Consider the following 16,978-nt stretch of genomic DNA (forward strand, 5'->3'; position numbering starts at 1 on the left):
AATAAACTATGATAATATAATGCTGATGCTGGAAACTGGAAGCCATAAAACTCAGGAAATGTAAAATTGAAGGTTCTTACAGTTTTATTAACTAGTTTACATTTCTTAAATGTAGAAGATAGCTTGCTAGTGTAGCTATAAAACTGGATTAACCTAGAGGCAGGACTCCAGTAATTAGAAAATGGGTCTTTGCTCTAATTCTGCAAAGAGAAAGAGGACAAAGGGTCAAATATCAAGACAACAGTAAGAAAAATAAATATATGTGTGTGAGTGTCTATGTATATATGTATAGTTACAGATTTATTTACTTCTTTGAAAGTCAGAGCTACAGAAGAGAGAGGGAGAGGCAGAGAGAGAGAGGGAGAACCTTCCATCTGTTGGTTCACTGTCCAAACGGTCCCAACAGCAAAGGGTGGGCCAAGCTGAAGGCAGGAGTTTCTTCCAGGTCTCCCATGTGGGTGCAGGGTGCAAGCACCTGGGCCATCATCCCAGGCCATTAGCAGGGAACTGGATTGGAAGTGGAGCAGCCAGGACTCGAACTGGGGCCCATATGGCAGGTGGCAGGTTTACCTGCTATGCCACGATGCCAGTCCCCAAAAACATATTAATTAAAATTCACTTCTTAAAATTTTACTTCCACTTTAAATTTTCTTATATTTAAAAACCATCTTAGTTATCTTCATTTTCAACTCCAGAAAATGTCAGGAGCCTATAAGGGTTATCTTGAGTTTCAGGTTATCTTAATTCCCCCGAATCAGTCACTTTCAAGACTTACTTGAATTATTCCCCAATTAGTAATGAATTCAACATAAAAGTAGAGTTCACTGAGAAAAATAAAGACATTTAAAAATATGCATATTTGAGGTAAAATTTAAATTTCTACTTCATAGTCACATAAACAAACCTCTTTGAATGATGTATTACTTTTTCTGAAAAGTCTTTTGAATATAGCACTTTAGTATATATTTCAATTCAAATCAAAAAGGTTTGTGGAAATGCAATAGTTTAGAATGTTTAGGAAACTTTTAGAAGTACAAATCAAAATCATGGTAACCTATAAGACACTAAATTAACCTGTAAAATATAAAACGAAAACAGCATTCAAAACAGAATTACAGCTAATTAGTCAAATTAATTTTTAAAGCAAAAGTAAAAACCAAATATAAAACCAAGGCAATGCTAGAATGAAATCAGAAAAACTGAAAACTACATCGGTAAGTGCACAAGTGAAACAGGATGAAACTAAAGAGGTGATTTTATTAGGAAAAAGACATCAGTTGCAATATGACTCAACTACAACACCATGTACACTAAACTAAATGTGACGCTGCATTCAAAGCTCTGTGCTTGATATAGCCATGGTATTTACATTATATGATGAATGTGGTATGCATATCATTAATTTATAACAAAACAGAAATGACTTGAGAATGTTCTCCTAATTTGGCACTTTTGTTCTTTGTTGTCATCCAAATGTCATTTCACCATTACAGTGACAGTGGTTCAAAAATTGGTCTGCAAAAGAACAATGTTAAAAATACCAGGGGGCTCAAATGTTTTTGCAAATGACCCTGAGTTAATTAGAAAAATCTGCACCCTTACCAGTTCTTCTCACATGTCAGTTCTCATTAAATTAATTTTTTTTAAAAAAAAAATCTCATTTCAAAGTTAAGAAATCCTATGGTTAGCAAAACTTTTAAACTAGGATCAAGTGGGCACATTCCTGCATTTCTGTATGATGTCACACCAAACACCTCACAGCTGAATTTGAATTTGCAAGTATGAATGAGTTTTCAATGTAAGAAGCATCTGATCTAACGCTAATTTTTTTTTCTCTCTAGGCTAACTGTGAGGGGAACAGGTGGCCCTGCTTTCAATTACGGAGGGGCCAGCATGCCAGTGTGAGGCCTGGATTAGTTCACCTTCTCACGGGGAATTTTCCTCGGTTGGGAATGGATTTATTATGGCTTCACACATGGAATAGAGCTCATGTCAGCTGAGGGCAGTGACACATCATATGATTCAAATTAACCTGCTGTGGACTGTTCCGTGGGGCTTAGATTGTGTATTAAAATGACGACATTTTAAAAACAGCTTGAAAGAAACCAGGACTGCTGAACTGCAATGGTTCCAATTTGTTCCAACTAATCTATCACCTGCTGGAGATATTATTCTAGCGGGTTTCTGGTAGCTGCTGTTCTCCAGGTTTCTCCAAACCACTGACCTTGCTAATGGGTATGATTGTTGCCTGTGAAGGTAGGCGGTGGGGGTTTGGGAAGCTTTGAAGGGGTTTTTGATGTAGAAGTTGGAACCTACCATTTGCTCTGAGGTACTATTAAGTGAACAGAGGAAATGAAGGCATACTCAAGTACTCTGAATTATTTGTCCAAAAACAAATGCTAAAGAGCAGTATTTGTATCACCTTGCTTATAGGAAATAATCCTTGATAAAAAATCCAAAAGGCTAAATTCAAAAGCTGGCAAATTTTGGGTATCATTTAAGGGCAGACAGTTAACAATCAGTACGTCCTCTATTTTTGAGGGCTATAACTCTCATTGTTAGTGTAACCTAAACTCAAGAACAAGAAGAGAGTATTTGGAAATATACGACTTCAGAGATGTAGCTTGAGGCTACACTAACAGGCAGAAAAGACTCTTAACAAAATTTAATGAGGACCTTGCCTAAGAATTAGAGGTATTACTTTTAATGCTTCTTTTTATTTTTCAGGGAAGGACTCAGTATGAAGGAATATTAGAATATTATAAAACTGAAGTTTGTCTCCATGCCCCCTTCCAGTCTCAGTGTAAATGATACTACACTTAAATATGATTTTCTTGAGTTAAGAAAAATCTAAAAAATAATACATTCATATGGCAAGAAATGTCTTAATCTGTCCTGTTATTCCCATTTAGTCTTAGTAATTGCTATACCTTTTTGATTTCTAGATTGAAATACAGTAGCAATCTGGCTATGTAGTGACAGAATATAAATGTTCCATGGAATCACATCAACTTATTTACTCTGATAATTTGCTTAAGGCAAAGACATTTTTGAGATAAAAAATACTGGAGCAGTTCAAGGCTGTTAGGTTAGTGCTTTAGTAGAAATCTTACATAACTGACCTATCAAATCTTCACTCCAACAGAAAATGTATTTGGGTTAAAATGTTGTAGACTTTAAAGAACATTTTTAAATGCTTTGACTTTGATTTTTAAGGAATTCATTGGACACTGATTTTCTGTAATAAAAGCAACATTCTGAAAACCACTCATCTTTCTATTATTTCTCTCTCCTGTGCCTCAAAACTTCTAGAGTTTGCCTTTCAAAATCTGTGACTGATGCTCTTTAATAAAATCATATAAGAAATCAATATTTTAAAAAATAATTTTGATGAGTCATAAAAAACCTTTCTACCAAAGTACAAACCCTAAATCAAAAGCATTCACTTCACCCACTAGCTTGTTAAAAATATAGACTCAAGCCATACCATCTAAAACTGCTAAGTTAACATTTGCAGTTTAACAAACTCCCTAGAGATGCTTCAAATGCAGGCTCAACTTTGAAAAGCACTGCTGTAAAATAACTGTTAAGATCTGACTCTCCAAAAATATCATCACTATTGTTGAGTGGATATAAAATCAGAGAAGGTACAGACCTATTTCCCAACCTATTTCCTACTTCCCAAATGTACAGATAATTAAAAAATCACAATTTTACTACAGAAGCATATTAAACGGTAGAATTTTAAGTACAATTTCTTATTCATTCATCAGTACTTCTCTTAAATTCAATCTTTTGATAACATGCTACACAATTCACCATTGGTGCAGATTCTGTCCCTTTTATAAACAAATCAATCAAATGTAAACCACAAAAGGACTTTGTAGCCAGAGTGAGTGAAGACTGCCTATCAACAGAAACCTGAAACTAAAATGTGAAGTAAGAGGTAAACTCAGTTCCTCATTACTCCTCCATGAACTAACCATGTTCTCATCCTATTTCATCCATTCTATTGCGTTCAGTTTTTCATATGTGTTTAGCACCGAAACTAGGGAGTACCCTACAATTGGTGCAGCATTACATCTTGGTGTAAATGGTACACCGAATGTGTATGTGCTACACTGAGGGCTTCTCCCTTCTACTGATGGTGGTGTGGAGTCAGTGAAACACTGCTTCACACACTCTTGCAGTTTATCCGTGTCCTCACCCCAAAGACTTCCAACACTTTAAGGACTCCCTTACCCTTCACCCTCAGTTTCTGACTTCCCCTCAAGTCTTTAAAACCCCCTGTCTAGATATTTATCACGGCTGGAAATGGTTCTTCATACTTCCATGTCTTTCAAAAGCCTAGCACTGGAGAAACATGCTGAACTGGGCCCCAGTGAAGGGGCCAGGGCAGGAAGTTCCAGGCAGGCCTTTTTCTCCCTCTGTGGTTGTGGATGGTGAGCACACTGCATGCCACAATCCACACTCCTGGTGCGGTCCACAGATGGGTATCCATCCCCCTGCCCACATTCACCTCTTGTAGAGTACAGCTAGAGATATTAACACAGCATCACATCATAGTTTTAAATTCTTAATAAAGAAACATTCCCTTGATGACTAACACATTCTGAAACACTGTAAAATGACAAAAGAAAACTGAAATGCAGCGATTTCTCCTTAAATACACAGCTAAGACCAAACTGAGGTAATGGGAGAAGAGCAGAAGAGGAAGAGGAACACAAGATGAAGGAAGAAGAGAAGGAACAGGAGAAAGGAGGAGGATAAGGAGAAGAGGTTAGAACATCTTCAGTCATGCTAAGATCAAGGCGGTACCCATGTTAATAGCTACTCCTTGCAGTCATAAAGTCTTAGGGTTGAATAGCTCCTTTATCACTATGACTATATTCAACTGAATTCAGTTTTCTAAGTTTTACCTTCCTTACTCATAAAATGGTGATAATTACGGTGCCTGTTCCTTGGGTGTATGTGAATTTGAAAAGTGTTTTCTGCCTGAGACAAAACAAGCACTCAATACTCTTTGATATCCACATCTAGCAAAAGCTGCGTGCTTACTATGTCTCAAACACTTTCCGAAGCATTTGAAAGCATGTACTTATCGAATTTACTTTGCATAGTAACTTATATATGGGTATCATGTATCCCATCCATCCTTCCACTTTATTCTCTTCATAGACGGCTGAGGAAACTAACGCACAGGAGAGCACACAGTTAACTAACAGAAAAGGCAGAAATAAAATATTGGGTTTTGGGCTTCCAGAGTGGTTAAACGATAATCACTTTTTGAAAGGCTAATGGTAACTTTTAATGCAGATTTATATTTCCCCTTTGATCTCTAGACTGGGTAGTCTAAACTTCTTAAAAGCAAACTATTGCAAATTAACTATTCCTTCTCAGCAACGAATGCCAAAATTACTCATAGGAAAAATAAATGTGCACACAGTTGACTGCAGACTCACCTGGTCCGTTGAGGAAGTCTTTGATTTGCAACGTGATGAGGGAAGGTGGGATCCCACTTTTACTGTCTACTTCTCCAGGTACTGTCTGCAGCCACACAGTGCTGTAATCAAGGGCTTCCGGCAGGGTCTTCCCAGGATCTAAAGTGACAAAATCAAAATGAAAAACATCAATTACATCACAGACCTCTCATTTTGGTATCAGATTTTGAGTAGCTATGTAAGAGAAAAAGTGGTTACATAATGGCATAGAACCTTCATTGTTTCATTTGTTCACATACATATGGTGCCCAAGTACTTGTATCAAAAAAGACATAAGCTCTCTCCGTATAACGTGGGATGATGAAACCAGGTTTCCTAGAACCAGGACAAAGAGGAAAAGACATTTCAAATCTTAACTTATATCATCTTCGGGTAAAGGTAACGATTCTGTACTCTTGAGCTGCTGTTTAACAGCTGGACTTAAAAAAAGTGATGTTGGAACTAAATTAAGGAAAAAGGGAGAAACCTTGTCAGCTTTAAAAAGGCATATCCAGATTCAAAGACACAGTGGATAAGTACTACTTAGCAATTATTTGATATGTTTCAGAGTTTTATTGACATTACAATCACTTTTTACTGCTAGGCTTTTGAAGTTCACTTCGGTAGCTTCCCTATAACCTTCTTTAATGATAAAAACTGGTCAATTGTGTAACAGAACTAATTATGACCACAATTTGAATTTTTCTGTTTTGACTTTTTCTCTCTGTAACATTATGTACTCTATGCCTTTTCTGGTCAATGTTGTATATTTTTTTAAAAAAAGATTTCTTGGTTATTGGTGATGGCAAAGTGAAATTACTTTTTAATGCTTGGAAATCTATGGTTTTTATTGAAATAGCTCTTTAAATAAAAATGACTGCTGTATCTTGGCATATGGTGTAATAGGCTTTTTTGAAACTTCTAAATATTCAGTTTTTCTTTAGTTTCATGATTGTCTTACTTTGTTTTAATAGCCTCTGAATGTCAATTTTATAGGGATGTTCTTGCCATAAAGCCCATCTATTCCATTTTCAGTCTATTTGCAATGTGTTATTAAAGTGTTATTTATTTTAGCTTTTATTGATTGGATTGCTTTCAAGAATAGCATTTACATACAGTGTATTATAGTCAACATATGGTTATATAGTATTACTGTCATATGTGAACTGGGCACATAAATTCTGCATTGGAATTTGTATTTCTTGACCTTATCATGTGATCCTTATGAAATTTGGCACATATGAACCTTTATGTGATTTCAAAGAAAATACTGAAAGCAATTGATCGTGACGTTAGATCTATGTGGTAAAGATCAAACACTAAGCTAGTGCATTCTTCCCTTTTTATATGATCAGTGAATTTAAAGCAGTGAGAATACACATAGAAGACCCATTACATAGTAACACTATACTATTTTCTCTTGTACATGTAACAGTCAAGTCTGGATGACAGCAGTCTGTTCCTGGTAGGATCTATAATCGGGTTATAGGAACTGTGTAACCTGCCAGGACTGGGTATCTATTTCTAGAATTTCATCTATGCAGCTGTCATCAAAAGTGCTTATTAGCAAGTCAGTTGGTACTGTGCTAGATCTGCACAAGCATACAATTCTTCATTTTGAAGAGAAAACAGTGGTTTAACAGAATAAATATTGAAGAGATGAATTAAATTGATATAAAATATTAATGTGATATGTAAAAATGGCAAGTAGAATTTAAGATTGAAGAGGGGAGATAGAGAGAAGGTGGTTAATGGATACAGAGTGCAGTTGGATAAGAGGAATAACTTCTAATATTCTATAGCACAGTAAGATAACTATGATTAATATCTATAGATTTCAAAATAGCTAGCACAGATAACTTTTAATGTTTCTAACACAAAGAAACTAAAAGTGCTGGTTATGCTAATTGCTTTGATCATCACATATTGTATACATGTATTGGACTGTTGCATTATACCGTATAGATACATACAATGTCTATATGTCCATTAAAAATAAAAAGGATAATTAAGACAAGATACAAGAATTGCATATTCAGATTTGTATGAACTTGGAAGAATCATTATCCTTGTGTCATTTAAAAAACATAATCATTTTCTAAACTTTTCCAGGAATATGATTTCAAGTAGCAGGATAATGTATACTCAGGGAATGTAAGTCATTAACTGTCATACTGTATACTGATGACAGCAACAGTAAGACCGTAGAACATAAAAAAGTGCCATAATGTACAGGACCATTAAAACTTTTATTAAGTGCTACCATGAAATATAGTGAAAAGTTAAATATCAAAAAAGACAAAACTGCGACCGGCGCCGTGGCTCAAAGGGCTAATCCTCCGCCTGCAGCACCGGCACACCAGGTTCTAGTCCCGGTCGGGGCGCTGGATTCTGTCCCAGTTGCTCCTCTTCTAGGCCAGCACTCTGCTGTGGCCAGGGAGTGCAGTGGAGGATGGCCCAAGTGCTTGGGCCCTGCACCCCATGGGAGACCAGGAGAAGCACCTGGCTCCTGCCTTTGGATCAGTGCGGTGCGCAGGCCGCAGCATGCCGGCCGTGGCGGCCATTGGAGGGTGAACCAACGGTAAAGGAAGACCTTTCTCTCTCTCTCTCTTACTGTCCACTCTGCCTGTCAAAAATCCCATCAAGGTGGCATGTGCCAATGCCATCTCACTAGTCCATGTGATCAATTTCAGTTCACAATTGATCACATTGATAGATCTAAGAGTCAAAGGGATCACACAAACAAGACTAATGTCTGCTAATACTAACCAATAGAACAAAAAAGGGAGAGAACTATCCAACATGGGAAGTGGGAGACACAGCAGACTCATAGAATGGCAGATGTCCTAAACAGCACTCTGGCCTCAGAATCAGCCCTTTAGGCATTTGGATCTGGCTGAAGAGCCTATGAGAGTATTTTAGGCATGGAAAGCCAAGACACTCTGGCAAAAAAAAAAAAAAAAAAGCCTAAATGAAAGATCTCAGCGAGTGTGATCCCAGTGGAAAGAACAGGGCCATCAAGGTAGGAGGTACCTTTCTCTGAAGGGAGGAGAGAACTTCCACTTTGACTATGACCCTGTCTGAATAAGATCGAAGTTGGCGAACCCTAAAGGCTTCCATAGCCTCGGCAACTCATGACTAGAGCCTAGGGAGATTACTGACGCCATAAACAAGAGTGTCAAATTGTTAAATCAACATCAAGAGTCACTGTGTACTTACGTCTCATGTGGGATCTGTCCTTAATGGGTTGTCCAATGTGAAGTAATGCTATAACTAGTACTGAAACAGTATTTTTACACTTTGTGTTTCTGTGTGGGTGCAAACTGATGAAATCTTTATTTAATATATACTAAATCGATCTCTGTATATAAAGATAATTGAAAATGAAAAAAAAACATGGTGTTAAATTAGAAATTACAATGAAAATTAATCAATTTTTAAAAAAAATATCATGTAGGATCTCTGTCATTAATGTGCTGTACACTGTGATTTAATGCTATAACTAGTACTCCAACAGTATTTTTCACTTTGTGTTGCTATGTGAGGGCAAACTGTTGAAATCTTTACTTTATATATACTAAACTGATTTTTTTTATATAAAGAGAATTGAAAATGAATCTTGATGTGAATGGAAGGGGAGAGTGAGCGGGTAAGGGGAGGGTTGCGGGTGGGAGGGAAGTTATGGGGGGAAGCCATTGTAATCCATAAGCTGTATTTTGGAAATTTATATTCATTAAATAAAAGAAAAAAGAAAAAAAAAGACAAAACTGCAACATATATTAAAATAACAGACATGGTATATCACTTAATATGAAAACACATCAAAAAAGTTCATGGAAAGTATATATGATGAAAAAACTATGCATGTATTTAAAACTTTTTTACATAAAAATAAACATGTCTTTTAATTCCAGTTTTCCACAAACTTTCAGTACCTTCATAGAAAAATACCAATATAAAAATTAGTGTGGGATAGAAAAATCAATAAAGAAAACATGTCATAAACATTTCAAAATATAAACATCAAAAGATACTAAATTTTAGCAATAATCAAAGAAACAAATTTATTAGAATAAAGTAGAATGTTTCACCTATCAGATTAAGACTATAATAATTGATAATATCTCAGTGGTTTCTGATGACAAGTCTGCTCTTATACAGTAGTAGTAGGCCTTTCTGGAGGATAATTTTGTAATGTATAACAAATTTTAAATGTATAATATCACTTAATCTAGCAAATTAACTTGTAAGAATTTATTCCAAAAAAGAAATCAGATAAATGTGTAAGAATGCACACTCATTGTAGAAATACCATAGAAAGAAATAGAAAATAACCTAGATATCTATCAACAGATTAATGTTCAAATAAATAAAATGGTATTCCACACAACTGTTTAGGAGACAATCTGCATGCACTGACATAAGATAGCTACTTTATATTGTTAATAGTGAAAAAAACAAACAAACAAAAAAACAAGCAGGCTATGCATCTTCATTCATTAGCCACTCAGGATTCAGCTGAAAATGTGTGTGTTCACTCATTTTCCCACTGGTCTCGTGTTCTTAGTGATGTAGAGGCGCCCCTTCTGTATTCTGAGTATTTAATGTCTGGTTTGCTACACAGAGCTGATGTTTCCTCTCAGTGTGTTGGTTAACTGTTACGATGCTCATGGCATGCATACTTTTTTTTAATAGATGTGGTAAAAAATCTTAACTTTTATTTTATGAATTTATCCTTAGGTTACTATATATTTTTGCAGTTTCTTGAAACACTTTTAAGACTTTTTTGTTTTTAACTTTTAGTTGTTTAATCCACCTGGAGAGCATTGCCTCATGAAAAAAATAGGAAAAATCTGCTCAGCCTCATTGTGAACCAGGAATATACAAATTAAAGCAAGAAATACAAACTGGTAAATAGCACGAAGTAAAAAGAGCAATATAATCTTGTGTGGGGACTGTAGGAGGAGAAATAGATCCTCACATCTTTGGTGGGTAAGTGTGTACAAGCACTATGTTTGCTCTCGGAATAAGAAAGGCCATTTGTAGAATTCTATCTTAAATAAATACTTACATAGATATCCAAAGAAGTTGACTTCAGAATCATGTGAAACATTAAATTTGGAAAAATAAAACTAGACATTTATCTATAGAGAAAAGGTAAAACAAATTAAAACTGCACTATGAGGGGCGGTGCTGTGGCTCACTTGGTTAATCCTCCGCCTGCGGCGCTGGCATCCCATATGGGCACCAGGTTCTAGTCCCAGTTCCTCCTCTTCCAGGCCAGCTCTCTGCTGTGGCCCGGGAGGGCAGTGGAGGATGGCCCAAGTGCTTGGGCGCCTGCACCCGCATGGGAGACCAGGGAGAATCACCTGGCTCCTGGCTTCGGATCGGCATAGCTCCGGCCGTAGCGGCATTTGGGGGGTGAACCAACGGAAGAAAGACCTTTCTCTCTGTCTCTCTCTTTCACTAACTCTGTCAAATACAAAAAAGTCTTAAAAAAAAAAAAAACACACTATGAATACTGCTCAGAACACTATGCTGTTGAAAAACAGTATGGTGTGAATTTTGTGTACTGATACAGACCTTCAAAATGGATTGTTCAGTGAATGAAACAAAGAAGCAGGATATTATGTTTATCAAATTCAAATGTAAAGAACTAATCTGCATACATACAGACATACATTTTCTTCAAAGTATTAGAGGGCAATCATTTTTTCAGGTGATCATAAATATTGCTGATATATAGACCAATAAGTGACTATGCAAGGTTGAAGACAAAACAGGTCTATTTACTAATAATTTTCAAAAATTGAAGGGTAAAAAAAGCAGTGCTTTCACTCACCAAGGTATAAACTAAGAAAACAGAAAAGTCAGATATCATAAATGAGAGTTTTCCAGTTCGGTGAGGTGTGTTTTGTACAGGTACCTGTTTTTTGGTTGAAGTTAGAGGGACCATATGGCAGGAGTCTTCCCTGGAGCAATTGCAAGGGGAGATGATTTAATAGGAGATAAAATAAACCAACTGACACTAATAGGAAACAGAATAGGAATTAAGAATTAAAATTATAACAACTCTAAAAGTTGTTCTATCCAAAGAAGCCAAAATTTCCATTTTATTTTCAACAAAATGTTAGGCCAACTGGTTTTAAAAGTACTCCTGAATTTAGAGGGTTGATAAAATAGAATGATTTAAATTAGGGATATCCAGAACAATACAGGTTTCATGGTTGAGGAACATTGCACGTATGATAAGGCTAATGGCTTCTCTCCCATTTTGACTAAAATTTCAACTCTGGATATGCCTTTAGTCCTTGTGGTTAGATGAAGCAGCAGTAGTAGTAGCAGAAGGATATGTCAGAGTCCCAAAGATATGGCCCAAGTTCAAAAGTAACCAGTTAAGTCTCTTATGCTCTAAAGGTGAGATGATCAGTGGCTTGACTTCTAGACTTTCTGTCAGCTGAACTTCTCCTAAATTCCATCATCAAGTCTCAAAAACAGGATTCATATTACACATTCCTTAAGGTCACTGTACTTGGGAAAACACCAGATAAACTAAGATTAAATGAGCCTGTAAAAACACATGTATAAATGGAGTGACAAACAGACTACTGTTTCATATTAGAAACTCTTTCGCACTTCTCCATACTTAGTAAACACTCATTTATTCAATTACGATAGCTCTCAAAAGGAATACATTGTTACTTTTGTTAATGATCACGTTTATACTGCTGTCCCAAAGCCTAGGAAACAGGACAAAGTTCTATCTTATGAAGAGACACAGAAGCTGGGAAGTGGGTCCAGACAGACAAATTGCTCACAGCCGTAAATCTTTTGCAACTTGAGATAGAACTCACTGAAACAAGACACTGGTATTGACAAAGTTATTATAATTGTTTTTCTTCTGAGTTGATCTAGGCTTCACTTCCTCATACCATGTTGCAACGAATAGCTAAAGTGGAGATTCGGAAGCTTTAACTCATTTCCCAGGTGAATAAAAGTTACGGCTTTCAAAAACACTCCATCAAGACTCTATTCTTTGTGTTTGTAGATTATTCTGCTCTTCTGCAGAAAAACCTTAACTTCACTTAACTGCTTTGGAGGGCTTCCTGAATCTGATAAATGTGGCCTTTAGAAGTGCTGCTCACTTTTTTGTTTTAATCCATAGCAAACATTCACAAAGTCTATCTTTGCTACCCATTTGAATTATACAACCAATAACACGATTGAGTCCAGCCAACTCAAAATGAAACCTTGCAATCTTCTACTTATCAGAACATTTGTTTTCAATGCTCACACGGAACAGCTAAATGCTACACTTTTTAAAGGTTTTATTATTTTCTGCTTTGTTCCACTCTTACAGGGTATTTTTTTTTTTTCATAATACAGGTGAATTTTTACTAAGGTCCTAAAGAAAACATTTTCCCATAGATCTCAGTAAGGACTATTTCATTTTAAGATTTATGGGACACTGAATATATAATAGAGTGCAATTACTTTTACACTGACTACTTCTACAGGATACCCAACAGATACAAATCATTTCAATAGTCTTTACAGCATGAAAAAAGAACTTTGAATTTTAAAAGCCAAGCACCATAAAGATCTGTTTACTTCAAAGCTAAATACGTATTATAAAAGTGACTAGAGTGAGACTCTACCAGCATCATTTTTCTCCTTACTCTTTCCCTTTCTTCTCTGAACAGTTACTTCTGTCAACCACCAGTTTACAATGGAATTGATAATCTGTGCCTCCCTTTACTTCGCCTGGCTTAATAGCACCTCCAGAAATGGACTGGTTAAGGAATGGCTGAGAGAAAAGTCAGTCCAATGGTTATTTTCCTTGGAAGTCTCCAAGCAAAATTTTTTGTTGCAGGATACCCAAGTAACTATAGCCACACTAATGTTTTCATTCCCTTGATTTGATTTCCTCAGAATTCCCTAGGTTTTCAACTTCTATGGAAGTGGATAGTACATTAAATACGAAGCACTGTCAAGGAAACTAAATTTCCCTATGGTGGAAAGTTCTTGCGCTACAGGACAAAGTCTAACTAATTAAATCGGGATTTAAAAAATTTGAAACTTTTTAAAAAAGATGTATTTATTTGTTTGAAATGCAGAGTGAAAGAGGGATGAGGGGACATGGACCACATGCACACATAGACTGATTTTCCCATTGCTGGCTGACTCCCCAAATGGCCTCAACAGCTGAGGTAGGGCCAGGCCAAAGCTAGGAGTCATAAACCATGCAGGTCTCCCGCGTGGGTGCAGGAGTCCAAGAACTTGGGCTATCTTTCACTGCTTTCCCAGGCACATTAGCAGGGAGCTGGATCAGAAGTGCAACAGTCAGGACTCAAACCAGTGTTTATATGGGATGTTGGCAATGTAGGAACTGGCTTAACCTGCTATGCCACAATGCCATGCCCCGTTAAATAAACTTTTGATTAACTGGGTTTTAGTGCTCCTCATTTTAATCATGCTTTCTTCAGCAAGCAAATAAACTGTCAGCCTACTCCAGGTATTAGATGCTTGCTGTGTTAGTTGGATGCTGTTGCTGCTTGTTGTTGCACCATGACTTGCTCAGTATCACCAACTCTCAGGCAGGCATTGTGGCACAGTGGGTTAAGGGGCTGCCTGCAACCATTGCATGGAGTGGCTGTTTGAGTACTGGCTTTAATGTAATTAAAACTAATCTTTTTCCTAAATTACTATTACTGTAGATTCATGTTTCAGGAACCTCCTGCTTTGGAGTCAAATAAAATTACACTGAATTTTCTTTCTGATAGCAGCATAAGACAGAAACATCACCAGCTCCTCAGAAGCATAATAAAACTAATGCTTGTGTGATGTAGCACTGCAAACAGCCTGAAGATTTACTTCTGTCTCCATTTTATGAGTTCCAGAACGTCCAGAAGATTGAGGTACTCTGATTTTTTAAAAGAGAAATAACAGTTATATGTTTTATTCATGTTTTCATGAAGTTTCAGTGAACTGTTATTAGGGGTTACAAGCACACTCTAGTCTACCACAGTTAATGAGCCCAGGCCAGTCTTAGTGTGCCATAGAACCAAGGCACATTTATGGCCACATAGGGAGACAGATTCCTCTTTGGCCCGATGTACATGGGGCTCTCATATTATGAAACATTACTGAGGGGACTTCTGGTGAATTTTGGAGGGGAAGCTGGAAGACAGCAGGATCCTGGCCTATAGAAGAGGTTCATGAAGAAGTCTGTCCCTGATCCAGGAGCAGGGCTTTCTCTGCACTTTCTCACATACTGCTCTGCATCAGAGTTTATAACTGGAAGAGTGTGGGCTAATGGAACACTGATTTTTGGAGGTTCTCAGATCTGGTTGTAGATCCTAATCCCTTTAACTGGGTAAATATTACTTCATGAATACCCAGTTTGTTTCCAAAATGGAGAAAATAAACACAATTTGTAGTACTGTTGAGGAGGATATTTATTAGATATATATGTGTGTGTGTGTGTGTGTATATATATATATATATATATTTGTAATGGACTCATTAGGGTAGAACAGTCACTATGTTGCTTCTTATAGCCAAACTGTAAACAAAATGAGCATGTGTATATGCTACGTCAATCACATATCTGCTTGTCCTAGTTTTTGTTTAATACTTTTAAAGTTTATTTCCCATCTAAAAATACAGGATTATAAAAGATAAAGAAAACTTTGTTCATTATTAGTAATTGCATACAATTTTGATCTTAAAAACTGCTAAGCTTATTTATATTTAATTTTAAAAACAAGTATGATTTTTGAGACTTAACAAAATAGGCAGATTATTTTATTTCTCTATTAGTAACTCTGGCAAAAAAATAAATTGCAGTTCTTACAATACTCTTTGATTTTGGTTCTGGTAACTATCAAAATGATATTCTTACCTCCTTTCTCATCCCTTATAAGTCTTTGGCCTACATATGGATCAAGGAAGTAAATAATCCACAAGGAAAAACAGACTGCTTTCTGTTTTCTAAAGCAGACCTTAGAGTAGTGACTCCTTTTCCAAAGTCATCTGAGTATTTCCACCTTTACATAAAGAAGATACTGAACTGAGATGTCAAAAAGACATCTAATTTACAAATAACTATCGTCCGCGCATCAAGGTTTCAAGTTTACAGAGATTTCTTTTTTCAGGAAAAGCAAGCAGTGTTCACAGCTAGCCAGACCAGAAGGGGAAGAAAATACCTTAAGAAGAAATAGTGTACCAGCTGAGCACTTAGGAGGTTCTCTACTCTCCCTTCCTTCTCGTAGTTCCTTGGAACAAGATATTCCTTGATGGTGTTTTAGATTAATCCTTCTATATAGGCCCATCCAGCAACAGGGCAGATGTTTTAACAACAGAAATTGGATGTTGGTGCTGTGGCATAGCTGGTAAAGCTTCTGCTTGTGGAACTGGCATCACATACAGGTGCCAGTTAAGAGTCCAGACTGCTTCACTTCCAATCCAGCTCCCTGCTAATGTGCCTGGGAAGGCAGCAGAAGATGGCCCAAGTGCTTGGACCCCAGCACCCACGTGAGAGACCTGGAAGAAGTTCCTGGCTTCAGATTGGCCCAGCGCCAACCACTGCAGCTATTTGGGGAATAAATTAGCACACGAAGATCTCTATCTCTCCCTCTCTCTCTGTCTCTGTAACTCTGCCTTTCAAATAAATAAATAAATAAACGTTAAAAAAAAAAAAAACACAACAAATTGTAGAGAATTTAAAGGAAATCATTGGGAAGACCAATCCATTTGTCTCCCTCTATGAAATTGATGCTAAAGCTCCCAATGGCCATTGGTTAAATGCGTGGTTTTGGCTATGCTTGGTGGCCTGAAAGACAACCCCATGCAATGAGAAGTCACCATGGGAGCAGTCATTTCTTGGCCACTGGACATGTAAAAGGTGAAGCTTACTGGTCTTACCTTTTTTTTTTTTTGACAGGCAGAGTTAGACAGTGAGAGAGAGAGAGACAGAGAGAAAGGTCCTCCCTCCGTTGATTCAAAATACTTATGATATGCCATTTAAATGGCATTATATTTATTCTTTTTTAAATGTAAACTCAAGTTACAAAGGTAGCCCACAAGGCCACTATAATGACAGAATATTAAATTGTGAAGGAATTCATATCCATCAAACAATGTAACAATTTAATGTCAGTATAGCAAAACAAGCAACACACCAATTCCAAACCACTTCAGACGTGAGGTAAGTGCCACCATCTCCTTGTGGATACCAGGACAGCTAGCCAACTCTATGGATATTTTTCCTCATGCTCTGCTATTATGCATATTCTGTACATCATAAGATATCATGGGAAGAGCAAGAGGGAATTCTCTGGTCTAAAACCCCAGGTCTGCAGCCCATAGGAACAGGAAGAGGAAGGGATTAGAAGTGGCTATTGGGAGAGCCAGCACTGTGGCTTAGTAGGTTAAGACTCCGCCTGCAGTGCTGGCATCCCATATAGGCACCTGTTCAAGTTCCAGCTGTTCCACTT

At 36.9% G+C, this 16,978-nt stretch overlaps 1 protein-coding gene across 1 annotated transcript in view; it reads right to left on the minus strand.

Moving 5' to 3' along the window:
• The window catches only part of VPS13B (vacuolar protein sorting 13 homolog B), a 785,675-nt gene that overhangs the window by 200,746 nt on the left and 567,951 nt on the right, over positions 1–16,978 (minus strand). Inside the window, 1 exon segment of the mRNA XM_062188180.1 lies at positions 5,463–5,600. Within this exon segment, the coding sequence (XP_062044164.1) occupies positions 5,463–5,600 (138 nt within the window).

This window comes from Lepus europaeus, chromosome 4 (genome assembly GCF_033115175.1).
Source record: "Lepus europaeus isolate LE1 chromosome 4, mLepTim1.pri, whole genome shotgun sequence".
Lineage (NCBI taxonomy): Eukaryota > Metazoa > Chordata > Mammalia > Lagomorpha > Leporidae > Lepus > Lepus europaeus.